The sequence below is a fragment of the Electrona antarctica genome, assembly GCF_951216825.1.
Source record: "Electrona antarctica genome assembly, chromosome: 22".
NCBI lineage: Eukaryota > Metazoa > Chordata > Actinopteri > Myctophiformes > Myctophidae > Electrona > Electrona antarctica.
This window is the reverse complement of record NC_136805.1, coordinates 18540328-18567687: the sequence shown is the minus strand read 5'-3', so window position 1 is coordinate 18567687 and position 27360 is coordinate 18540328. Positions and strand designations below refer to the sequence as shown.

At 43.9% G+C, this 27360-nt stretch overlaps 1 protein-coding gene across 1 annotated transcript in view; it reads right to left on the bottom strand.

The window, feature by feature from the left end:
• Positions 1-27360, bottom strand: part of grid2ipb (glutamate receptor, ionotropic, delta 2 (Grid2) interacting protein, b) — a gene marked incomplete at its 5' end in the record, with an annotated part of 53078 nt that overhangs the window by 4788 nt on the left and 20930 nt on the right. The window contains 16 exons of the mRNA XM_079492262.1: positions 134-330; positions 1368-1445; positions 2461-2548; positions 3852-3998; positions 4559-5326; positions 7981-8019; positions 9145-9482; positions 9670-9826; positions 10388-10473; positions 12742-12879; positions 13433-13584; positions 14947-15102; positions 16357-16500; positions 18708-18777; positions 20405-20490; positions 23876-24169. Coding sequence (XP_079348388.1) covers positions 134-330; positions 1368-1445; positions 2461-2548; positions 3852-3998; positions 4559-5326; positions 7981-8019; positions 9145-9482; positions 9670-9826; positions 10388-10473; positions 12742-12879; positions 13433-13584; positions 14947-15102; positions 16357-16500; positions 18708-18777; positions 20405-20490; positions 23876-24169 — 2938 coding nt within the window. The remainder of the gene's footprint in view (positions 1-133; positions 331-1367; positions 1446-2460; positions 2549-3851; positions 3999-4558; positions 5327-7980; positions 8020-9144; positions 9483-9669; positions 9827-10387; positions 10474-12741; positions 12880-13432; positions 13585-14946; positions 15103-16356; positions 16501-18707; positions 18778-20404; positions 20491-23875; positions 24170-27360) is intronic.

Genomic DNA, 27360 nt, shown 5'->3' with positions numbered 1-27360 from the left:
TTACACTCAAGAGTTAAATATCTAATAAGGGTCCCTTTGGTTGTCAAACTCTCCCATCATTTAGCTGGGGACCACTTCCAACCTCCTCAAGGACCACTGGTTGAAAACCACTGCCGTAGTGGCAGCTTTATACCTGGAAGATGAACTGGTCGGGGTCGCTGAGTCTGGCCGGGTCCTGGTCAAACTCCTCGTACTGCTTGACCTCGTCGTCGTTGGGCGCGTAGAGCAGCAGCTGTTTGATGTGCGCCGGCTCCAGCCTCTCCGTGGTCATGTTCATCAGAACCTCGCACAGCTCCTCTGGGGACAGCTTCAGGTGCGCTATCAGAATGGCTGGGGTGTGGAGGGTGGGTTGCAGGGGTGGTATGTGAGTGTTTGTGTGTGTGCACTGTGCACTCGAAAATACTGATATTCATATTGGTAGTCATAATTTCAGTATTCAGATGTGCTTTTCTCACTCTCTCACCCCAACCACCCACTTCTCTCTGTACAGCACATGCAAAAGCTGTTGCACACTGTACGTGGAACTGCATAGGTGGGAAGCATAGCTGCTTTCAAACCACTGTTAATAAGTGATACGGTGCGTGTGTGTGATACGGTGATAAGATTTTGGCTCGTGGAGCTGTCGCCTCGAGTCAATTGTTTCTGTGACCCGCTCACATTTTTTCACTACACTGTACACTATACCGCGGCGTATACAGTAAATACACTATACCACTACTAGATGGTTATTTTAGCATCATACAACCAACATGGTTTCTCGGCTTCCATTTAACAGGCATTTTGATTAGGGGAACTCAAACTTACACTGGACTCTTTTTAGGCTGCCTTGAAAAAACACCTATTCTCTCAAGCTTATGGCAAATAGTTGTTTTGTTTGGTTGTTTGTTGGTTGTTCATAGTTTTTGATGTAGTTCATTGTTTTCGATGTAAAGTGTCCTTGGGTTCATGAAAGGCGATATATAAATTCAAGCTAGAGATTGTTATATTCTTCAGAATAACATTATTAATTAGGTTAGTAAGAAGATATAAGAGAAGGGACGTTTGGAGATTGCATAAAGCGTGTAGGTGTTTGACAGCTTTGGGCTTGAGGCATGAGTTTTGAGGATAATACTGTATAATATGTATGTATTACATGACCATGCATACTGTATCTGTGTGTGCACACGTGCCTGTGCCCGTGTGGCGCATGTGTGTGTGGGTGGGTGCATGACTGTAACTGAATAGTGTGTGCTTGTGTACATGTGGGTGTATTATTATATATATGCAGTGCTTAGGATGCTACGGTTTCTCTCTCTGTTCTTGATCTCCAACGATAATGAATTGCCTCCATGAATCTCGGCGTGAAGTTGCCTCTCTATCATACTTACAGGCGTTGTAGGCCTTCTTGTGCGAGAGAATCTCCACCACGTCTTTCTTTTTAAAGTTCTCGGGCAGGAAGGCTGGCTCTGGGGGTGAAACTGATACGTTGAATGAACAGTGTAAGAATATGTTCTCCAGGCACCGGGGGATGGACACTAAACAGACGGGGCTACAAATAACAGCTGGCTGATACTGTAATAGAAGTATGTCACAGAATGTTTGGAGAGAGATCTTTTGTTAAATAATTTTCTCCCTGACAAAACAATAAATGGCTCATTTCGGCACAATGTGCAGGTTGGGAAAGGTTGGTTGAAATTATACTGTAATATGGAGAAACAGGTCAGGGAGAACCAGTGGTGACATTATACAACACGTGTCATACATGGCTGTATGTCAACTCTTCAAACATTCCATAACACACTTCTGTTTCAAAGGTATCCAATAAGAGAGCTCGTCTACATACAATGCCTGGACAAAAATGCTGAGGAAAGAAAAGAAAAGAAAACCCAGAATGGTTCAGCAAGGATTTTAGGAAAAGCTTTAAAGTTGCTATTTGCTTAACAACAGAACTCTCTCATTATTGAACTGTGAGGATGATAGAGAGGGGTGGGGAGGAGATGGTGCCTTGTGGAGAATGCATTTGATGAGGAGCTGAACAGACAGGCTCCATAGCAGCTTATGGAGCACATGGTGGAGGTGAACACTGAACATGGTAACTGTGAAGGTACAAAACAGGCAATGTCAGTAGCATCAGTACAGTCACAGCCTACAGTATCTTCAGGCAGGCATGAGCTTTCCAACACCAGAACCAGCTAATACAAAAGCTACACCATGCTATGCTATCATATATTCAATGTCTTTTGTTGCTTTTTAATAACTAAAACAGTAGGTCATGTTTTGTGAGACTCACAAAACATTGATTACAGCATACAATTGAAGCATACAGTTTGCTATATGTATTTCTAGCATCTGATTGAATACCTCAATGAAATACCATTCAAATGAATACAATTATATATTTTTTGATGTATGGATGACACACTGATGTGATGTATGATGTAAGAAGATGTACACTCAAGAGAACCAGACGCAAAACCTTACTTGATCTGCGCTGAGTCCCAAAGTGCAGTTCCAGGTCCAGGTATTTCACCATGTCGCTCAGTTTGTCATACTCTGAGTCTTCTCCGAGCTACGTCCACCAAAAAAATAAGAAAATATTTCAAAACCACAGTTACAGTACTTACAGCTTTTCTCAACTGAAATGTATATTTCATTAGTAACCTGGATGGATACCACAACAGATTGATAGTGAGACAGAATTTCCCGTGGGATTCCCATGTGGTCAAATAACACAGAAGAGTGTCAAACACTGTATTAAGCTTGGCTACTACTTGATGGTCTATATTCAAAATAAAGTGTAAAAAAGAAGAAAAACATGCAGGTGAGACAGAGACCATCAAAATGTGGTCTTCTAAGTGGACTCTACAGCCCTACCGTATCTGAAGTTGTACTGTACTGTACTGGCACACCCGAAATCACCATAACTGTATATATTATATACAGTTAATATGTGCGTGTGTGTTTGTGTGTGTGTTAGGTTGCGCACAGGTGGTGAAAAACAACCATGCTGTTTTCGTGCTCAGACGCACCCAGCCACCCACCCAGCCACCCACCCACCCAACCACACACATAGCTCCGTAAGGGAGTGGTTGCACCACTCAAAAAACTTAACTATTTTTGTTTTTTATCATTTTTATCCCACGATTTTGCAACCCATTTTTTCACCCAGTGTCAATTATCTAATGTAATCCTGGGAGCTACACTTCCTCTGCCAACCTGGGGGGGGGCAGAGGACTGACCTTCTTTTCACCTGACAGGGGGGAGTTTCCCTCCCTGGACATAGCGTGTGGCAGGAACACGTTATTCCAACCAGTTCCTTTCCCCTCCAAAAAAACGTAACTATAACTGGATCTAGCGCCTGTCCCTGTTATTGTTAGCACCCGTTTGGACTATTTACTTGCGCAAGCAGAGCGCGCAAGTAATAATTTTCGTCCAGGGCGATGTTTGATGCGTATGCGCTGTGCCAGCGTATGACGTAATGACTACTTGTGCTTGATATGGCAGTGGTGTCAGATTACATACATGTATACATAGAGGCATTACCTTTAATCCTCCCGACACTAAAACATATCGTCGTTAGGTCACCATCGAAAACCAATTACACCCTGGCATTGGGTCCTTTAATCCACATCTTTATTACGTCATCATTGAGAGCTAGTTATACCAGTTATACCCTGACGTCATATGCTGCTACGATACATACGCATCAATACATCAGTACTTGCACGCTCTGCTTGCGCACTAGTAGGCCATTTATGGCCTACTAGTGTGCAACAAGCAAGTAGGCACTCGACAGAGTGCAGTTCTAATTCTAGTTTATTTTTTTCTTGTGCAATCAAAAAGGGCCATAACTAACCACTCCACTCACTTACCTGTCCCCATATGGTGCCCTCAGAGTTCTCCACCTGTTCCCAGCGCAGTCTCTTCACACTCATGTGACTGGTGTCTGAGGCGTTGGGGCTGGTGGGTAGTGGGGGAGGATCACAGGGTGGTAATGGTGGAGGAGGGGGCGGGGGTATCTTGGAAAGTCAGACAAACAACACTTATTATTATTAGTATTCAATATTACTATTTAATACAGTTCCGAGTCAAGTGTGCCAGTTCACAACTCAGGTCACAATGTTTTGAAAAACGTGTCCAAAAGAAGTTATGCAAGCTCCGCATCTGCCATTTTCTGAATTTTGCTCCTGTTTATTCTAGTTTTAGAGTAAGATATCCACTCGGCATTGCCCCTGGTTTTAAGATTAAGAAATGTTCCTGAATTTCTCTCACAAAATCTCTTGACTGTTGAAATCATGTATGAATTGGTACTTTAAAGACAAAAAGCACAGTACAGTAAATCTTTGTGTAACATTCATCACAAAAAATATAGAATTATGAACTAAAGTAAATTAGCCTAAATCAAATTAGGAGTGCATTGTGTATGCATCGATCCTAAGGTGGCAATGCATCTGCATCGATTTGGTATGTTGTCGTGACTTATAATAAATATTTAAACCAAAATAAAATGTTAGGATAAATAACACTCATTTTTGAGAACTTGAAGTACAGCCCTACTCTATATCAAACATCTTGTTACCTTTTCTGACTGGAGATCTGGCTTCTCATAGGTCTTGGTGTGGGTGGGGAGAGTAGAGTGACCAGCTGAACATCTGGACAGTGGAGAGGAGGCAGGGAGGACATGGCTCGGACTCTGGCCATGGGTCTGGGACTTGTTCAGGGTCAGGGATTGCGTCTGCGTCTGAGTCAGGGGCTGGGCTTGTTCCTCCAGTGAGGGTGGCATCGGTCCCTGGTAGCTGTGTTGGTGGTGGAGCTGGTAGTGCCTCTGGAGAACAAGCTGGCTGGGTCTCAGCGGCTCGGGGGAGGGCTGTGGGGACGGCTGACTGGCCTGCCTGGGCAGGCGGCTGGGCCGCGAGAGCTTGGGAGAGCGGCGGGAAGACAGGGTCTGCGAGTGGGATGCAGTCGGAATGATGGTGTTCCCCACGGCAGCAGTGGTTCTGCGAAACCGCGTATCAAACTCTCTGGTGGGGAGGACTTTGTGCAGGGGAAGCCGGCTGGAGAAGAAGGCCCTCATAGGGGGCGGAGGCGGCGGGATAATGGGGTGCTGTGGCTGGAAAGTGGTCCGTGTGCGCGGCATGTTCTCTGGGGAGAAGTGGATGGCCGGCAGGGCGTCAGTGAACTGGATCGGGGGAGGTATGGCGACCTGGAAGGGCGGGGGTGGCGGCGGGCTCATGTCGGGCGGAGGGGGGATGATGTGGTCGGAGCCGGAGGAGTAGCTGGCATCATCGCTGCTACTGCTCAGCTGGCGAGGCACGGGGCCCAGCTCCTGATCCTCATGGAAACTCATCTGGAGAGAAACAGCACAGCGTCACAGCTCTACCTCCTCCCTCCTTTACTCGGTGCATTTTTAACTTCAATACAATTTGAATTTCTTATTGTTTTTTTTAAGATTTGTTTTTGGCTTTTGTGCCTTTATTGATAGTTACAGTGAAGACAGACAGGAAAGAGGGAGAGAGAGAGAAGGGGAGAGACATGCAGCAAATGTCGTCATGAACGGGACTCGAACACGCAACGTGCTGTCAGGCCAGAGCCTATATGTGGCATGCGCCTGGACCACTAGGCCAGCGGGCACCCCGAATTTCTTATTGTTATATTAAACATATATACTGTATAATACTCCGTTGTACAGCAGGAACAAAGCTTGTTTGCCGGTCTCTCAGATGCAGCATACAACAGTGCAAGACGGTACAGCGTAGCGCACGAGTGCAGTCGTAGTAGCAGCATTATATAAACAGGATGGTACTGCATTTATTATGAGGTGTCACGGTAGGGCAAATAAAATTTGTAATACGTAATATTATTACATCAATAGGTACACGATAACACTGGAAGAGTTTGAAAAACAGTAGCAGAAGGATATTAGGGAGATTATGCTTGTTTTGTTTGTTTTTTATAATTTTTATCCCACGATTTGTAACCCATTTTTCACCCCTGTGTCAATTATCTAATGTGATCCTATGCTCTACACACCCTCCGCCAACCTAGTCCCCATATATGGGGGACATGGGGAGAGCAACGAACTCATGCTTCCTTCATGCCTGAGTGTCCAAGTTACTCCTTTACACCTGGCAGGGAGGAGTTTCCCTGGTTGGATGTAGCGCGTGGAAAGGAACAAGTTATTCCAACCAGTTCCTTTCCCCTCCATCAAGCGCCCTGGCTGGCCAGGGGGAGGCAGTTTAGAGACCAGGATTACTGCATGTTTTTTGTGAGGGTACATACCCTAGGGGACACGGGGAGAACATGCAAACTCCACACAGAAAAGCCCTTTCGCCAACCCCGCCTTGGGAGATTATGCTTGTTTTGAAGTAAATTGTTGGACCGACCAACCAAACATCAGTTCCTCTGCTAGCGGGGCCAAAATGTTAAAGCTTTCACATTCTACGAACAGTGGCAGCATCAAGAGGTTGATGTTTTGACACTTACATCACTGGTTGAAGCAGACCACTGCAAGTCATTGTATAAATGTACAGCAATTCAGGTACAATGAATTGATTCATTCAATTCAGGCTGATCTACAGTATACGTTTTCAATTTCTCATGTGATTTATAACTTTTTGTATATACATATAGGCCTACAATATATATACTCTTTTCCTCTACATTTTTATCCAAGGAGTCCAAGCTGCTTCTTTTCACCTGACAGAGGGAGTTTCCCCGGTTGGACGTAGCACGTGGAAGGAACACGTTATTCCAACCAGTTCCTTTCCCCTCCATCAGGCGCCCCGGCTGGCCAGGGGGAGGCAGCTTACATTTTGTATTTTTGCTTAAAATCTTGCATAAAGCATGGCTTTAAATCACAAGTCAAATATTACCTCTAGGTGAATTGATTCTTGTAACTATTAGTAAATACTCTTTAGGATACTATAGGATTATACAGTGTAGTCATTCCTCAGCAGCACAGTACCATGACAACACAACAACCCAGAGAAAGGCTGAATAATACTACAGTCACAATGTCTCTCAGTCATAGCAAAGCTTCAATACAGCGCTTAATACTGTTACCAACATATTGAAGGAGCACTTCACCCATTTCCAACCTTATCTTATATACTGTAGTTGGTACTCACTAACATTACAAGATTTCATGCACAATGTCCATGCATTATGCTCACTCTGTGTCTCACTGTGGGCTATGGACAGCTCAGAAACCTACCAAATTACATCATCGGTGGGGATTCCAAGCTAACTATAGTCTTTCTCTTCCTGGAAAGTTAGCATGCTAACATAGAACAGGAAATAGAAGCCATTGTTCTTGTATTTATAATAATTATAATACAAAAAGAAAAGAAAATACCCTATACCGATGTTCTCACGGGTAGGCAGGTTTCTGAACTGTCGGTCTGTTCCTCTGAGACACAGACCAAGTAGTCAGAAATGGTGCCATCTTATAATGAGCATTAGTGAGGACCCATTATGCAGGTTGACGATGCATGTTAAGTTATCCTTTGAGTTTATCTTAAAGGAGCATTCAGTGATTTGGAAAAAAACCCGGTCCGCCCGGTAACAAGATGTGCACATGCACACGCTCTACAGTGGGGGAAGTACAACAGACCAACAGAACGTGCACCAAGGCCCGCCCCACTCGATCATGATTGGAGGAAGGCCCCTCTTATCCTGATTGGATGAAGGCTTTGCCACCCAAAGCCCAAACCGAAACTAGGCTCACTGGGAACAGGGAGGAACTCCTTATATGGTCAGCACACTTTATAGTAGTGAGGATTATCCAAAAAATAAGAAAAAATAAGTGATATTTGAATTAAGTGAAATCACTGAATATACCTTTAAACGTGTTTATCTTACGGTGTGCATATGTGCATCAAACAAAGCGTAGGCAGTGGATGAGCAGTGTACTGCTATACACCTTATAGTTATAACTTATGAGATATACTGTAATTATTCAGTATGATCCAAAACTACTGAGGTTAGTCAATTGTTACTTACAGACACATCTCTTCTTCTGTAACCGTGACAACCCGGTATCTGTTTATGTGACACAAGCGTTCATTGTAGCATACTGTACATCAGTGTTGCTCAACAGTTGCTACAGTTATAACTGATGTACAATCATTGTTTCATTCATTATTCAACAACAAATGTGCCAAATACATCAACAGCCCCAATGCAATGGCTGTAAAGCTTTGAAACATGCATTACAGCAGTGGTTCTCAAAGTGGGGTCCGGGGACCACCAGCGGTCCTTGAGGGGGTTCCCCAGCTAAATGAGTTAATATCTAAGAATATCTAAGAAACAAAAAAGTGAGGCAGGGGCGCTCTTATCATCACACATCATAATACATCATCTCATTCCGGCCAATTAGAATTTGCATCCTCACCTTCGTCTTCAATGTTTCAGTGTTTACGCAATGTTTGTGTTTACACAAACACTCAAAGCTGGCCATTCATTGTCAATGGCATTTAATGTTTGTTATTTAAAACTGGAAAAAAAATCTGTTTAGCCACTTTAAGCCTATAAACATTGGTTATTTGAAAATAGCTGATCTAGCTAGGTATGTCATAAAAATAATTTTGGAATATATATATTTTTCCATGGCACAAAATATTTTCAGATGGGGATCCGTAGCTAAACATCAACAAAGTTTGAGAAACATTGCATTACAGTATGGTGAAACATTCACTCACCCTAGCCGAAACCCTACAAAACTAGCATATAAACAAAAATCACACTCGTGATCCATCACATTCCGTGCTCAGCCAATCAAATCATCACATTCCGTGGTACAAACGTTACAAAAGTTGTGCGGGGCTGGTGCCCCTCAAAAAACACACATGGACATTTCAATAATAAACGTATAGACTGAACCCCGCGTGGCCTTACTAATTAGCACACATTTTACGCCCTACCCAGCCCAAATACATCACTTAAAAAAAGCATTCCCAGACCTGTTGTTTCAGTGCGACCTCGCCCTTTAGGGCTTACTGGTAAACGTACTGTATATACAATATATAGAATATGTATAGAAGTATAATATATTGTATGTATTTCAACGTATAATCTCACTGATCCATTTGCATTACACATTAGTAATACAAATGATATGATACATAGCGTAATGGGCAAGGTGATGACGATGGTTTTGTTCCTCACCTCTTCGTAGTCATTCTCGCCGGGTATGAAGTCGTCTACTAGCGTAACGCGGTGGCCCAGCTGCTCGCTCAGTGCGTCCAGGAACTTGTCGGTGTCGCGGCTGCGCGGCGGCCGCGAGAATGTGAACAGCTTCTTGCGCCGGCTCATGGGGCTGCACGGCACGCCCCCATCCTCCTCCTCCTCCTCCTCGTTGTCGGAGCGCTCGGAGCCGGGGACCAGGGGCGGGCTCTCCAGGGTGACGTAGGGGTTGGAGTCCACGCTGCTCTGGTGGTACATTCCATACATTTGAGTGGGTAACGGGTCCTTCCATGACAGGGACAGACCTGCCTTGCTGCTCCCTGCAGAGATGGTAAGAGAGCAAGGACGAAGGGGGTGGGTTAAACATCACCATCACAGGTGTGCTAAGTTGATGAGTCGTGTTTAATGTGGTTGAGTTTAATTGGTGTCCATGGTCCCACATCATGAGTGCGCGTGTGTGTGTGTGTGTGTCATGTACAGTACGACTATGTCTCGCCGCCAGAGTACCTTTGAGTGGGGGGAGTGTGAGGGGGGACAGAGGGCGGCTGTAGCCCTCAATCTGCTCTGGCCCCGGCCCCTCTGGGCCCGGTGAGGAGACGGCCCGCATCGGTGACACACTCTTCCGCGTGTACACGTTATCCAGCTCAGTGTACACGCCTGACATCTATGGGTGGAGGCGTGGTTAAGCTTTGGTTAGCACAGACAGCCATGGCAGCACACACGCGGTTTGAAGATGCTCTCGCAGACAAAATGGACTGTAAATAAGATGCGGGCAACTTCTACTTTGACAGCCACATATGTCTTTGGTACATCATGATAAGGTACTATAGGAATGACCAACTGCATTATGTTAGTCACAATGTGATTTACAGTATATATTGTAGAGATGTAGCTACTGCATTTAGAATTTGAGTAGATTTACAGTGGGCCAAGAAAGTAGAGTAGAGCAGACCTTCAAATAAAGTGAAAACAGAGAAGCACAAACAACATTAAATTAAGCGGCTTTGCAACATTGAGTTCAGATGTTGGTTACTGGCTGGAGAAGACCAGTGTTTCACAACCGGTGGCACAGGCCCTAAATAAGAGCAATACGGTGTTGTATTGTGCAGAAGTACAAAGAACAATAGAAATAATGATATGACTTAAAGGTCAATGTAGAATTGGTGTATAGTGGTAGGAAACCATTTGTGAACCACTGGTGTAGGTTAGCAGTAAGTGTACCCACATGTTTGAGGTCGGGGGACTCAGGAAAGGAGGTCCCATCTCCACACTGTCTCTCCTCTGGGCTCCCAGACGCGTCGACATGAATTCCTGAAGCACAACAAGGCATGATTGGGAACACATGGACAGTGAAGCCTGATTTATACTCAGTCATACGACTGTGCCGCTTGCCGATAATAGAAGATCTACAAGCTTGTAGATCATATTATATATCGGCTTATAGATCAGCTTATAAATTAAGCATGAGCATCTCTGTTCCATCTCACCACTTCCTCCAGTCATGAGGGAGAGAGGGGGTGGGAAACGTGACAGAAGAGCATGGGAGAGCAACGAACAAAGCTTAGCTGTCTCCTACAAGCAGGAGCTGGCGATGGAAAACAGGAGAAACATCGACTGTTTCTTCCTGAAATTGCCTCAGAAATAGCTGAATCCTGATGAATTACACGCTTTTGAATTTTTGTGTCGCTAATGGGAAAATGAACTCAAACTTGTGTGGTTTAGTTGCATGGTTTGCTTTAGTTTAGAAATGGCTTCTAAGGTTTTCAGCCTTTACTGAGCAAGATAAATTGTGCTGAGAAAGCAACGTTTCTGCCGGGACCCTGCTTCTTGTATTCTTGGAGTTTGCTTTGCATTCAAAGTTAAAGACGGGAGCTTCCCCAGTACAACCACAGCCTTCTATACCAACAGCATGTTGTACTGGAGCATATTCTCCATGCATCTATTCTATTCTATAATACGCTGTAGTAGTTAGTGTAACACACTCCAACAACTGTTTTTGAAAACTCTCAATTTAGATTCCAATAACAATTCCCCTTTACTAGCAAATAAAACCACTTAGAATGAAAATTACTAATGACATGCAAAGTCATGCTGTTTGTTCAAAGAGCCCCTAATAAGTAAGAGAAATCTATGAAAATCTGGGAACTAAATCGTTACCAAGAAATTTCTTCACCAATGTGTTTCTAAAGGTGTCTAATAACATGTACTAAAAGTTTGAAATTCAACTCCCGTGGGAAATTGAGTTATTAGCATAATATGTGACCATACCCATAACATCCTATATAAGGCAAAAAAGTCAAAATTTCATAATTCTTTAAGTAGCATGTGACATATGAGACTAGGGGGTTTTCATGATTCTGAATCCATTCCAAGCATTAGTTTTGCACAAAAAACACTCCTTGGGAGGAAAACGGCCTCACAAACGTGATGAGCGTTCCACATTTGGTCAAGTGGATATGGCCTAATTTAGCCCAAGGAATGTTTTTTGTGCAAAACTAATGCTTGGAATGGATTCAGAATCATGAAAACCCCCTAGTTTCATATGTCACATGCTACTTAAAGAATGATGAAATTTGGACTTTTTTGCCTTATATAGGATGTTAAGGGTATGGTCACATATTATGCTAATAACTCAATTTCCCACAGGAGTTGAATTTCAAACTTTTAGTATATGTTATTAGACACCTTTAGAAACACATGGGTGAAGAAATGTATTAGTAACGATTTAGTTCCCAGATTGGTCAAATACCTGATAAAATGCCCTTATAAAGCACAACGCTTGCCTTGATCCTGCTGTGTGAGCATAGTCATAGAGTAGAGGAATGTATTCATTAGATATAGTTATACATTAATTAACGGCTGTCCCCTTGGAATCAGGCCTCACAGGTTGATTAATTACTTCTCTGTTGATCTGGAACGTTTTCATTGGAATTGTAATGGATTTTGTTTTATTAGGCATGTTAGGGCTGGACAATATATCATTATATCGACATTGTGACATGAAAAAGGTGTTTTTCCATTTCCTGGTTTCAAGCAAGGACTATTAAAAGAGGACAGCAAGTGAAGACCGTATGGTGGACTCCATGTTGCTCCTTGGAAGGAAAGAAACATGCGCAATGGGCTATATGCAGCCAACACTTCCGCGTTCAGCTTCCTTGGTCTCAATTGCGCATGTTTCTTTCCTTCCAGGGAGCAACATGGAGTCCACCGCACAGTCTTCGCTTCCTGTCCTCTTTTAATAGTCCTTGGTTTCAAGTCTACATTACCGTAAAGTGACTATAGCGATTCTATTATTTGCCTTTACCCACTTAGTTATTATAGGCATATAGTCATATAGTCATTGTGTAATAAATATTTAAAGCATCAAAAGTCATCCCTAAAATAGCGTCACAATATCGATATCGAGGTATTTGTAAATTAGATTTTGTCTATATTGCCCAGCCCTAAACCAAGTACGTATCCTTGATTCGGTGGGTTGCTCTCATAAAAGCTATGGTTGTTGTTGGTATTGTTGTGGTTTGTGGTTGTTGCTGTGATTATGGTTGTTGTTGTATTGTTGGTGGTGGTTGTAATTTGTACCCCTTCCCAGGTGTGTTCCTATGATGCAGTCATCAGAACTCCTGTCTCGGACGAAGCTGCCTCGTTGGGAGGAGCTAGACACCCTCATGGAGCTGCTCCGACGATGGTGTTCTGGACCCAGGTCAGGCTCTACTGCTGCTCAATGCACACACGCACGCACGCACGCACGCACCCACGCACGCACGCACGCACGCACACACGCACGCACGCACGCACACACAGACTCATAATTATTCCACTTATGTAAATACTGTAGCTGTACTGTAGGTTCTGCATCAACGCATAATATGAATATTTTGCATAATTAGTTTACTGTACATCTGCTGCTCCCTTGTGTCTTTGGGGAGTGTAACAAAGACGTCCTCTATTACTTATTTTGCACATGCACAGTATTTGTAACATGATTGATTTAATTGCACAGCATATTGGCACTTTAGTCATGATTTTATTGAGTTCCACCCGGGGAGACAAATAAATGTTTCGGGTGTGGTAATCATGAAGGGCAGGTGCAATGTGGGTGATAGGTGCAATAACGTGGAGTTTTATTATTGAGGTTTGATTGAATGCCCAACAATTGCCTGTGATGTGTTTCAGTAAAAATAGGGCTGGACCATGTCAGGATAGCAGAGAACGGTTATGATGTGGAAACAATGTGTTAGAGGTATAGGGTGTCTGTGCGTCTTTCTCTCACCAGCACTCTTGAAACCCAGGAACCGTGAGATCTTGCTCTGGCAGTGTTCTTGCTCGTCGTAGGTCAGCAGCTGGTAGACGAACTGCCAGATCAGCTGTTTGGCTGGAGTGTCCAGCACAGGAAACACGTCCACTATCAGGGTGTCCACGTTCCTGTCCAAACATGTAAAACATAAATGCTATGCCTGACATCCTTGTGTTTCAGAACACACAACTAAAACTAGTTCTGTGTTAGTTTGTTTATCCCCTGGTGTATAACCTGTGTATCTTATTTTGTTCCTGCATTTCCCCTGCCCTTGTTGTTGTGTGTCTTGTCTCACCTGCCTTGTGATTATTAGTTACTAGACCTGTACGTGTCCGTCGCAGTCGGCCACCGGCCTACTTGGGAACGATGCAACTTGGGAACCTAATGATATACGTTGTCATAGCACCAGTTTTAACTGTCAGCCGGTGTCCCACATGGAGATCTGTGTACTGTATGTGCCTGTGTGTGAAGACTGTCAACTGAAAAGTGTACTTGGCAATCAATTCGGCCCACTGGCAGAGCCTGAATGGTTGAGCCTCAATTGGCAGAGGCTGGAAATTGCACAGGTGAAAGGAGTTGGCCTCATTAGGCCCACTGGCAGACCAGACCAGAACCTTTTGTGGTGGTTCTGGAGAACCGTGGGTCTGACAGACTCGATACCTGGCACTCGATACCTGGCATGACAACGCGTGTGTCGAATGTGAAGTCGGTGGGTCTCACATGGCGCATTTATAGTAGGATGCGTCTCCAACGGTGTCTTGTTTAGTTCTAGCCTATCCCTGTGTTGATTGTACTTTGAGCTCATCTTTGTCTAGTTAGTTCACTGTGAATACTCTATAAGTCTATATGATACGTAGCTTGCGGAGTTAGTTCAGTCAGATATACTGTATTCGAGGGGTTTCATGCTGTGCTCAAGGGTGCATACATACTCAAGGGGTTAATATGCTGCATTACGGTGTATTCCGTAAATTGGTTAAATCTATTCGCGAGTTATCTGACTGAAATACAGTAACTGTTGCTGTGAGCCCTGAGTTGCTCTGTTTAAAGTTGTGATGCCCTGTTGAGGGAACCCTTTTGTTCGGTTTAAGTTAATAAAGAAGACTGAGGTGAACTGATCAGCTCATCAGATCAGATCATCAACTGGTCATCTGGTTTTTAGGTCTTGCAAAACACCCATTTGTGATAGTTTGTGATCAACAATGAGACCGACTTAGTTTGATGGTTCAATTTATAATTGTAACTGCTGTTTACCAGTAAATATTCATAGTAATGCATCCCTGGCTTATTTTAAGCTATACAATTCAACTTACAAAGACTAAAAAGAGTATGAGTGATATGAGTATTTCCACACATCATGTTTCAATTCTGTTTCTGATCCCAAATCTGATTCAGAACCAGATTGTGATCCAGATTTTAACTCTTATTATGACTCAAACCCTGGTTCTAATTTAGTTTGCGGTTCAGGTCCTGGTTCTTGTGATGGGACTGACCTGTGTTGGAAGAAGGTCTCCAGGGACTTGCAGACAGTGTATCTCTCCTGGATGGTGAGGAGGTGGTCTAGCTGCTGGCTGAAGGTGCGTCCGTGGACTTTGATGCTGGGGGGAAGTATCTCAGCAACCCACTGGAGAGAACTAAGGGCTGGGGACCTGGACGACACACCCAGGGAGACCATACAGTACTTTATCATCACTATCACTAACCAGGTAATACCATAAAATACACATGAAGGTTTATGTTAAATATCGTTTAAAAACAAAACAAAAATGTGTGGCCTGTGTAGCAAGACAGTACAAGCTATAACATGCAAGTAAAAGGATAATACAGTAACCACTTAAAATAATTAGGGAATAAACAGGCATAAAACACAAACACAATACAGAAATAAGTAGGCCTACATGAAAAACAAAATCAAGATATAACTCAACAACAATCAAAACGATTACATAAAATCTTTTAAAAAAGGATAATCTCTTTAAATGTACCTATTCCTTTGTGCTGTTTAATTTCAATGTCACCAAAATGACCACAGACCGAAACCTAAATTACCAATCAGAAATAATCCTCTGTGTTTGATTCACTCACAAAACCACCAACATCATATTGAGAGAATAACTCCTAATTTATGTTTTGTCTGCGTCATGTTGTGAGCTTGTAGGTCTGCTATTTTCAGTGCACAATGCTGCCATGAAGTATGAATCAGGCATATAACCACTGGAACCCCACAATTACATACAAAGTCAGTGCAAAGACGAGAAGTTGCGCGAACGGGCGCGGCGCGACCTGGCGCGGCACAAACGGGGCGAACCGAGCGAATATATTCTGTATGAAATCTTATGAATGTATGCAGCCCAATAATACAGTTGGAAATTTGGCAATGACAACCCTCCATTGAATTTGCATCTTTGAAGTACAGATTTTCGAATCCTGGGTGCCTTACCATTCCATAGGAATTTAGAGATCGTTCGATCAATGTTTTTAAAAAAAAATATTGTCAGAAAAATGGGCAGGCATTGAAATAAGAATAAAAACTTGGGGAGTATGTTCATTTTAATCGTGTTGATTCTTCCAATTAATGATAATGGTAAACTTTCCCATCTCTGAAGATCAGTTTTAAGATTAGACACTAAGGGGGAGAAATTGGCCGAGAAGAGAGAGGAGATTGTTCTTGTTACATTTACACCCAGATATTTAAAGCCAGAAGGACTCAATTTAAAGGGTACATCAGATTGTGTTAATTTCAGTGCTAATTGATTAACAGGATAGCATTCACTTTTGGAATTATTTATTTTAAAGCCCGAAAAAGACCCAAATCGTTTAAGGAATGTTAGGATCCGAGGTATCGACGTGCATGGGTCTATATATATATTCTGAATGCAGCTTAGAGGGTTTAAGTGGTTCACCTGGAGCGTGGCAGGGCCAGGTTAGGGGAGTCCTCGGCCTCGTTGTGGTCTGAGGAGTAATCACATGGTCCCTCCTCCACCACCAACGTGGGCATGCCTCCACTGCCCTGCAGCATGGACACCACCTTCTCATGGGAACAGTTCCTACACCACAGGACAGGACGCAGAGCCAGGGAGGAGAGAGAGAGAGAGAGAGAGGAATCAGGGACATGGGTGAAGGTACGGGGGGTAAAGAGGAGAGGGGAGCACGTAAAAGAGTTGGGGAGGGAGATTCAATGGTATAAGCCAAGGCACACACGCAAGGTGTGCAGTATGTCCTATATTAAAATTGCCTAACGGGTGGGTGGGTCAGTCGGTCTATGAAGTCAATATCGCCAAGTCCTAGTCTATGGCATTCATGAGAACCACAGGGATAAGAGGCACTGGAGTTTCGTGTTACTATAATCTAATCTATAATAATAATAATAATAATAATAGGAGAAAAGGCATGTTTTTGTTTGACATTTATGAGGAAAACAATATAGCCTACGGCTTAAGTGGTTAAACTAAACAAAAGCGCTGAATATAATGATGTACTGTACTGGACACAATGATTCAAAACTACCAGCTACAGTACAGGGATTCCCGAAAATAGCAAATGGTGCAGGCACAGTACAGTTACACAGTGGTGTCTGAACATCATCCTTCTCTGATGAAAACCTCCCACCTTTTCTACCACTGCATCGTCTAAACCATGCTGAAGTCCTGTACATCAGCAAAACAAATCTGGCTCTGGCCGCAGCCATGGGAACAAGCTACAGTAGTGCGCAAATCTATAATTGAGTTGTCAAGTTGGCGCGATACCAGGGAGTCAGGGACAGAAAGTAAACAATGTTTCTGGGTGAAATTGAAAGAATACTGACTGTGCTTTGTGAGATGAACTCTTAATTAAAGTCTAATGTGATTTCATCTGGGGTTGCTGCTACAGTAAAGGTTCTGACACTGGGAAAATTGGACATATGCACATCATATTCACCACGCCACGCATGCACGCACGCACGCGCACACACACCTCAATAGAGCGTCGCAGTCCCGTCCCCTTTCATGACTACGCCAGGCCCAGGAAATTAATCCCAATGCATTTTTCCCCCAGCCATAACTCTGAGAGTGTACAAATGGAAGGGTCCATTTGGTTTCATTTGTACTGTTGTACACGGTCAGAGTTTCAGACCTGTAAGCAACATTTTGGAACCCCCTCAAGGATGTCTACTGCTGAGCTAAGTTGGAAAGCCCATCTTTGAAGGGGGATATTGCGCTTTGAGCTTCATGCAGTATCATCCTCTTGTCAATTAGTGATCCCCAACCACAGGATCTAAATGTCTCAATAGAAAAGCAAGGAGACCACGTCCAAACAGCACAGTTGTTAATTATATTAACACCCCGAACGCCCAGGGTTATTTAATGCATTAAATCAGAGCGCCCAGTGATTTATCGACAGCAACGGGAGGTATGATTCATTCTAATTGATTGAACAGAGAACTCCGTCCTTGCCGCTCAGGGTGTTAACATACTCTACGACTTTTGCCAATTTTCACAGAATGTTTGCCGAATGTAACAATTTATTCACTAGACAAAGTTGCAGAAACATGCATATGTTTATCCCATGCATATGTTTTTAAATACCATATTTTGTCATAATACAGTGTCATATAAATTAGCAAAAATAGCTCACATTGTGAGCTTACAGATTTGATCCTGAGGACGGGTATAGTCGTCCTGATTAATCAATTGCGCGGGGCACTCATGACGAGTGGGCTCGTCTTGAGGCGTTTGATATCGCTATAAGATTGCCTTGCTATTTTTGGAACCGCTCCGGTTGCAATGCACGGTTGCTAGGGCCCCCCGCCCGCACTGTTTCTGTACGACCCAACCACATTAGCTTCTGTTTTAGCCATGGCCTTTGCACGCTCTTTTCTCGGAAACTACGGCGTTATCCGTAGTTTTAAACTAATCGCCGATGTTCGGAGGGCTTTTCTGATTATCCAGTGAGTGCGATGGGAACATTGGCGTTTTCTAGGGTGGACCTCATTTTAGCTCGCTAGCATTGATGCTATCCTTTAGCATCTAAGATGGCACCCAAAACCGGAAGCGCATCACAATGGAGTTGCTACTCATCACGTGGCACCCAAGCACCACCACTTCCGTCCACCAGGGGGCACTCGATGTGTTAAAGTGGTTAAGTCTGTCTGTGGTTTCTATAGTGAAAAGTATTAACAAGAGCTTGCAAATAAATAAATTGGAACACAGTTTTCCCCCTCCATTTCCTGAAAAGTACTGTTTTGGGCAGCAACGATATACAGTGTAGAACTGACCTCATGTCCAGTCCATTGAGGAAGAGGATGCGATCACCTGGTTTCATACCACAGTCTTCAGCTGGGCTATCTGGGAGAAAGACGGGACATGGGAGAAAAAGGCTCATTATGAATGTCTTCTGGGGATAGCGCAGAACTAGCACGCGTGCACGCACACGCGTGCACGCACACGCACGCACGCACACACGCACGCACGCACACACGCACAAACGCACAAAGTAGTGATTGATGAAACGGTTAGACCAGCGTTTATACAGTATGACTGGTCGTATCGTAAATGTGCAGTAAAGGCATGGGAATAAGAAATACTACTTGTACATACACTGACTGTACATGCATACAGTACATAATATGCTTTTCTAGTATAGTTAGGCACTTTATTGGCAGAATGGGTGTTCTGCATATTGAAAATATTGACTAGTATTGACAAATGGAACGCTTCCTATATAGAAGGCAATGATGTTTTCAAACGGCAAACAATATCCAACATGTGAAAACAAATGCTTGTTCTCCAGAGATGTGAGGCTAAATCTTATTATACAGTGTAATGAGAGTCTCTGAATGCTAGAGGGGGGCAACTGTTCCATTTTGACAGCGCTCATGCTATCCCCATCATTCAGGCATCACCTGCTGTCTGTCTGCTTGCCACAGCACTGACTGACTCTCTCTTAAATCAGATATCATGTACTCTTTCTCTCTCGCTCTCTTATCTGACACTGGGGATGTTGCGTAACAGCCTATTCATGTGGTAATCTCTAGTAGACACGTTCTCCCACCACAAGGTGAGTCTTATAGCGTGGCAGCAGCAGAGCTTCACAGCAATCAATAAAAAGGGATTTCTGTTTGAGTCACGACGGGAGCCTGAAGGATTTCCACCCCCGCCATTTCCATATTGGGCTCTGAAAGGCCCACAGAGTCAAGCAGCTTCTGACGCCGCTGAGCAGAGGTGGTGGTGGTGGGCAGGCGTGATGCCATCCTCACCAACCCCCCTGAGCAGAGGTGGTGGTGGGCAGGCGTGATGCCATCCCCACCAACCCCCCTGAGCAGAGGTGGTGGTGGGCAGGCGTGATGCCATCCCCACCAACCCCCCTGAGCAGAGGTGGTGGTGGGCAGGCGTGATGCCATCCCCACCAACCCCCCTGAGCAGAGGTGGTGGTGGGCAGGCGTGATGCCATCCCCACCAACCCCCCTGAGCAGAGGTGGTGGTGGGCAGGCGTGATGCCATCCCCACCAACCCCCCTGAGCAGAGGTGGTGGTGGGCAGGCGTGATGCCATCCCCACCAACCCCCCTGAGCAGAGTTGGTGGTGGGCAGGCGTGATGCCATCCCCACCAACCCCCCTGAGCAGTGGTGGTGGTGGGCAGGCCGTGATGCCATCCCCACCAACCCCTCCCCCCGCCACGTGTTTTGCTCGTCTCAGAGCAAACACGTGGGAAATCTACAGTATTCTCTTAAATTATTCATCAGGATATTCTTCTCTATTTCTTCTATCTACTTTCAATTTGAGTTGAATTGAAATTCTTTGAAAGTCACTCTGAAGCTTCTCAAAATTAGTTTCCACAAGAACGCTACAAAGTCTGTCTGTCTGTCTGTCTGTCTGTCTGTCTGTCTGTCTGTCTGTCTGTCTGTCCATGCACAGGGAGGGTGAGAGGGAGTCAAGCATATAGGAGTCTCAACAGTTTAGAACAGAAGCACTACCTGCGATGACAGAATCGATGCAGACAGGTGCATGGCCACGCAACGTGAAGCCAAAGCTTTTCTTTCCCCTGTAGACACGAACGGTCCTGAGGGAGGAAGGAAGTGGGGGAAAGAGAGTGGGGTAAACGGAGACAGAGTTAGCTATGATAAATAAATGAGTTCAGAGAGGTAGCTTCCTGTGAAAAGACCTTTAGAGCGCCATGAACAAAACTGTATCACTTTATATTAGCTGTGATTCACAATTTTGGTCCCAAGGAACAGTACTGCTGGTTTTCATTGTGGTTGTCTAATAAGGGACTAATTTAGGGACACCAGGAAAAGCAGCACTAACATTAGAGTCACATTAGAGACAGGCTGCTCTGTATTGCCCCTATTAGTCAAGGAGCTGTGAAACCTTCAACTGAATCAAGTGATGACGCGGAAATGCCAACACTAACCATACTATCTGTCGCCATGGAAACTACTCAAGGCTACACCAATGTGAGATGAAAACGGAGGCTCGTGGACATACCATACAAAAATAAGAAAAGTGAATGTATGTATTCTTTGATATCCCCCAACGTATTGCAGTAAGCGTTATGAACAGTGGGATAGGGAGGAGTGGAGTGAGGAGTTTGTTTTGGGCAGAAATAATTGTACAGTTCGGAGGCTTATCTGCGACGTGTGAGGTCAGCAGGGTTCTGATTTGGGGGGTATGGTGGGGGATCCATGCCTCTGATTTTGTTATCCCCCTCCCTGGTAATTTTTATGGCTGGTGGGGATGTTTTATCCTTGCTTCTAGACCAGTAATAAAAGGATAGAGACCGAACCGGAGCGTTACCCCCCCCCCCCCCCCCCCCCGCTATTTGTTTCAGTGGAAGTTGCTCAGTGGCGTTTTGAAGCACCCGGGAGACTGCCGGAAGTATAATTATAACTCAATGGCTTGAGCGAGCGGAAGTTTAGCCTAGTCTAGCCCCGGACCTCAATTTTGAGGTCCGGGCTTACGCACGTGACGTCATGAACGTCCGTCCACCTCCATGAAAGTGCTGCAATTCCACATTTCGCCAGTAGGTAGTGGCAGCTTCAACGTTGGATAGCCTTACTGGGGGCTTGTTCTAGACAGACTTAATTAAGTATACATGCATTTCCTTTTGGGAAATGTAAACTCAAACTGTCTGATATGTTTGAAATTACATACATCAAGGTATATGATGAAGACCGTTTGGTCGAAACATTTTGGCGTTTTAACCTTTTTGTAATAAAGTACCTCGGTGCTCGGATCGCTCCTCTCTTTTCATTTATTTTATCTCCTTTGAGCACCTAGATGATCTCTCTTTCACATAAACATTAGTGTCCAAAAACTATAGCATGTTTAGAGAAACCTGCACTGTGAGCACATGCCTGATTAGGCATTAGAAACCGAACAAAATAAAGAAAGATATACTGAAGAAAAATGTAGGTATTCAGGAAGTACCAAGGGCGTTTTATGAACCTACGTTCGTACGTTTATGAACAAGACATTATCGTGAAGGGCTGTGTCCGGTTCATTTCAGCGCGTAGCTTACAATGGCCACTTAAAGCCGCTAAAGGTATTCTTACCTAACACAGAGAGCTGTCCATCATTATGTCGCATTACGGCAGTGAGCTGTGTCCTATAATTATGTGACCAGCCAATATGTATACACTTGACATTTACTCACACTCCATCAAGCATAAGTGAGTGAGTAAGCAGGGAAGGGGGCGTAATATATGGTGTGTAAAACATGGACAGGAGTGTACTCTAGATTATACAGTAAAGCTGATGTTCTTACTCAGAAAGTGTGGCTGGGGAACAGGGTGATAATTTGGTGTCTCTGTATCAGTGAGTGTGTTCAACCTTTATTGAATTAAGCTGATAATATGTGTGTACGTATGTGTGCATAGCCTACCTACAGTATGCTGTTACATTTACATTGTAGCCATTCCAAAGCTGTGTTTTGGGTTGTATTGCTAAAAGTCACACTTTTAGAACATAAAAACAAATAAGCATAAGGACTTATATCATGTAACTGGAAGAGTGTTATTTTTTTTTCTTCAAGTATACATGATTTGAACATTCAATAATTAAGGCATAATATGTCTACAATTGCTACAAATTGCTACAAAACCTGTATAATTGTTTTGGGCATAAACAAAACGTTGAAGGGTAAATTGAAGTCTGATAATGATGTACTGTACCATTTCTTTTTTAAATTTTGAAAAAGAAAATAGCTAATTTAACATTGAGGTGCTCCCTATTCTTGTATCCTGCCCAGGTACTGAGGTTCTGCCCAAGTTCAACTTTAGATCACTTTAATCAGAATAAGCTCCCAATTACAAGATCACTGGCATTACATGGAAAGTTTGTAAACAATAACAAGCCTATGGCAATTGAAAGGGTTTTACAAGGATCAGACCTAGGGTGCCCACTCAATATTTATGTGATGCCAGAATTATCATACATATGCATATGGGACACACTCTGAGGGACACACGTGGCTGGTCAGTGTGACGTTTCTCATAGCAGAGACCCTGAACAGTGTTTGTCGCACGTTTGGTGCGGATCAGAGAAAAAGTGAACGTGACATGCCTGGACGTTCACCATTCTTGGGACGTTCACCATTCACCCACCGTCCACCGATTAGGCAAATTTAATGTAGGATGACAATTTATAGAGAGATGACTTCCGCACACCCGGTAGGTTTGGAGCAGGTGCGATGATGACGAGGCATATACAATGTGAAAGGAGAGACACCCGCACACTGCCACTTGCTGCGTTCAGAGCATTTTATTAAAGCAACGTTTCGGTCTTGCGACCTTCCTCCGGATTAAGCCTGAGGAAGGTCGCAAGACCGAAACGTTGCTTTTATAAAATGCTCTGAACGCAGCAAGTGGCAGTGTGCGGGTGTCTCTCCTTTCACAATGTAGGATGACAGAATTGATTGCCGTAAGAGAAGTCTAACAACATAATGTGTATATAAAGCAAATTGGAACTCAAGTTACAGTACAGACTGTGTCACATATGACAAAGAGAGGTGTCTGAGTGTGGGAATGACAAGAAGATGGGAAAACAGAACAAAGACAGGCACAGAACAGACGGAGACAAGGGTTGTGTCCCAAAGCTCACAGCTCACGCTGTTCCAAGACATCTCCCCAAAATATCTGAGTCCTGAATACATTTTTAAAACTTCTCTGTTGGCAACAAACATTGACTGAATTATATTATACAAAACTAACAAACATATATTTTATTCTACATTCAACAGCACTTATACTGTACTATAACAGTATGTAATTTAACCACTTGAACCCTAGTGTCCCTAATCTGGGGCGAAACATTTGGCGAAAATGGTCTACAAGACAGATCTACAAGCTCACAACGTGGCTGCAGCGAGGACTACGTCAGCACACAAACAATTGATTCAAGAGTCCCACGCATGACTCATGCACACACCGACACCGCTCCGTACCCACCTCTGATTGGCTCCCACATGTCCAGATATTCCAGAGGTGGACTTCCTGTGCCCTCTGTCTCGGTCTCTCTCGCCCCCTTCTCCCCTCCCACCGCCTCCCTCTCCGCCGTTCTCCCCCCGTGGCACGGAGCTGGCCCGCTTGCCGCCGTGGTGGCGATCGGGGTGGTCCTCGCTGCGGCTGCGACGGAGGCTTCGCGGTGGCTCGCTGATGCTCTTGCTGCGGTAGATGCGCTCGATGAGGTTCTGTGAGATGGCCTCGTCGAAGCGCTGCCGGTGCTTCTTAGGAATGAAGATCCTGCTCAACATGGCAGGAGGAGGAGGAGAATAAGAAGAAGGTATAGAAAATAAAGGAGAGGAGAAAGCAGCATATGAGGGGAAAAGTCAATGGGAATTGATATTGTTTGTTTTGTTCTTTTTGTCGACTAGTTGTCTTTAGTCGTCTATTCACTCTTGGTAAAGAAGATTAAGGTTTTAAATGTGGTGGAGATGAGTCAGGGAAAGGAACAGCCGCAGTTTGTGAGGGTCAATACTCAATAGTCAATGTATTGTCTAGACTGCATTACTTTGGCCTGCAATTCTCTGTCTCTGTCTCGTGAATTCCCCTCAGATTATTTCAAAATCCATGACCAAACAAGAAAGAAGAAGTCTTGAATTTCCAGATAAAATAACAGCCCAGAGACGTTAGCAGCTCGCCACGCATCCAGTACGGGGGGAGCCCAGGAGGGACAATGAACCGGACCGATAGTTTGCTCTCATAGTAACGAAATTCACTTCAAGAGGTTTCCACTGAGTTCTACGAGTCCCCCATAAAAAGTCATCCGTAACATAATAGAGCTGATGCCATCCGTGAGGTGACGGTCAATCCTTAAGAAGAAGAAGAAAAAATAAGTAACTTGGAAAGCTGGTGGTGCCAAATCTGCCGATATACAGTGTGTCTCTGAGGAGAGCCAGAAACACATGCATCTGCCTAGACTCTATCTCTGTTCTGTGGTGCCTAGTCGATGCAGCGCTACTGGAGAGACAGAATAGCAACAGCAAAGGTGTGGGAGTGAACAAGTGGATTTTTTTTCACTCGCTCTCCTTTTGTTTGTGTGTCTCTCTCTCCTCCTACTGTATGTATCCATCTTTCTTATATCTCACTCTCTTCACTTTCACTTCTCTTTCAGTCTCTTCTTCTTCCTCTCTTGCTTATTTTTGGGATTTTTTTTTATGGCTTTATTGATAGTAAAGAGTGTTAAGGAAATGGGGGTGAGATTTGAGGAATGACATGCAGTAAAGGCTGTCGGGATCGGGACTCAAACCCGCAACACGGTGGCAGGCTACGTTGTAGCCCAGCTGCCCCAACCGCTGTAGGCCGGCGGTCCGGATCGCCCCGTTTCACTCTTATACCTGATTTATTTATACTCTGTTGGCCGTGTTGCACACCAAAAATAACAGATCTACAAGCTCACAATATGTCACATCTCATTCTCAACTAGTATATAAGTATAAATCCGGCTTTAACTTTATTCTCGCTATTTATTTCTCTCTTGCTCCTCACATGCACACGTACAGAAGTATACGCACTCACTCTCTGCGCACATCAACTCAGTTCACCACTGTGTCAAGCTGCCATCATTTTGCTGACTTAAGGCCTTTTGGATTTTCACATTCCCAAGCACCAGACAGGTAGACATAGACATCAACACCATTATTCCAGGATCTCAGCTACAGTGAAGTTCAGACGAGGCATCGGTGTGTGTTGATTGATCATCAACAGACAGTATTCACCATTTACACACGGTTAAGAGTGGTGATGGATCATGTCTCTTGAGTAGTAGAAGATATAGAACAAAATTGTAAGTAAGTCAACTATATTTCAAAACAAGGGTTACAAAGTTCTGTACAATGCACAAAAACAATCATCCATCCATCTTCTTACGCTTATCCGGAGTCGGATCGCGGAGGTAACAATCTTAGCAGAGAATCACATGCTTCCCTTCCCCGGGACATATTGACTAAGTAGGGAATCCTGAGGTATGCCAAGGCCAGCGTGGATATTTAATCCCCCATCTGGTCTTTGGTCTGCCCCACGGCCTCCTCCCAGCTTCACATGTAGCAAAGACTTGACTATGGAGACGTCCAGGAGGCATCCTGTGCATGCCTGAACCACCTTGGTGGAAAGGAGCCACTTTATGCAACTGGATGCTGCTGAAATATGTCTGTGTGTGTGTGTGTGTGCGTGTGTGTGTGGTACAGCACTATTAGAGGGCTGTTTCTGCTCCAGCACCACCCCGGGGACAACATTTCAGCACAGATATAGTGCTGTAATCATAGACTGTAAAAAAAAGAAATGGACACATTGATGAGCCAGCCCATGTAGTGCTTTATAGATGATTAAAACCTTTTTAATCGTCCACTTAACGTGGTTAGACGTCTGTAGCAATATTCAAGACATGATGAAACAAAAGCATGAATGATTTTATTTGGGGGAACCCTACTGGTATGTTGGTGAAATTACAAAACATAAATACAGCCAGGTGTAACTTGTTATAGCAGCAGAGTATACACGCACGCACGCACGCCAATATCGTCCATGTTGTCGTATCGTCAACCTATATCGTGATACGTATCATATCGCTGTTAAAATGTATCGTTACACCCCCACTAGCAACGATAGTTAAAGATTGAACAGGGAGGCTCAGGCCACATGCACTGCTTTTTATGCTTCAAACACAGTTTGATTATGTTCTTACTGACATACAGAGATCACTTGTTGACAACCTATGCCCCAGAAGTCATGGGTATGTAAGTAAAGTAGGCTAATATGTTCTTAAATACAGTAGAGCCCAGGCCTTAATTCCCCCTTCATATTACTGTTGAGCAATTGTACTTTTAACACAATTCACATTATGAAACAGTAATAATGATGTTAGTGAAGTAGGTATGGAGATATATGGGAGGACCTCTGTTACTGAACAAACAATATATCAATGATTTACTAGAGCCATTTTAACAAAACATATCCCTTACAGCACCTTTAACATTTCACAAAGGAAGTTCGTACAATTGACAAGATATATACTTTTCACATAGTTGAATTCAGAGGTGGAGTCTGAAACTTCACAGAGATTGAAAAACACATGGTAAACAAGTTGTCTCACAAAAGGTTTCTTGAGACAAAAGAATGATTAAGTGTCTCCCCAACACCTCAGCAAGCCTCAAACAGATTGAGAACAATGCAAGGTACTCAGGCTGAGTGATTGCTCTGAGTCTAGCCCGACCGTCTCCTAGCTCACTAACCATCACACTAGCACAGAGACCCAAATGTATGGTATCATTATTGACAGAATATGGCTTATGGACTATATTGATGAAATGTGGTTCCACCAGATACGACATCTACTATACTACGCCACATTTGTTCCTCTTTAACAATAGAAAGCACAGGTTGGTGTGACCAAGGTTGAGCATGGAAATAAGACATTTTGAGATTTCAAACAAAGG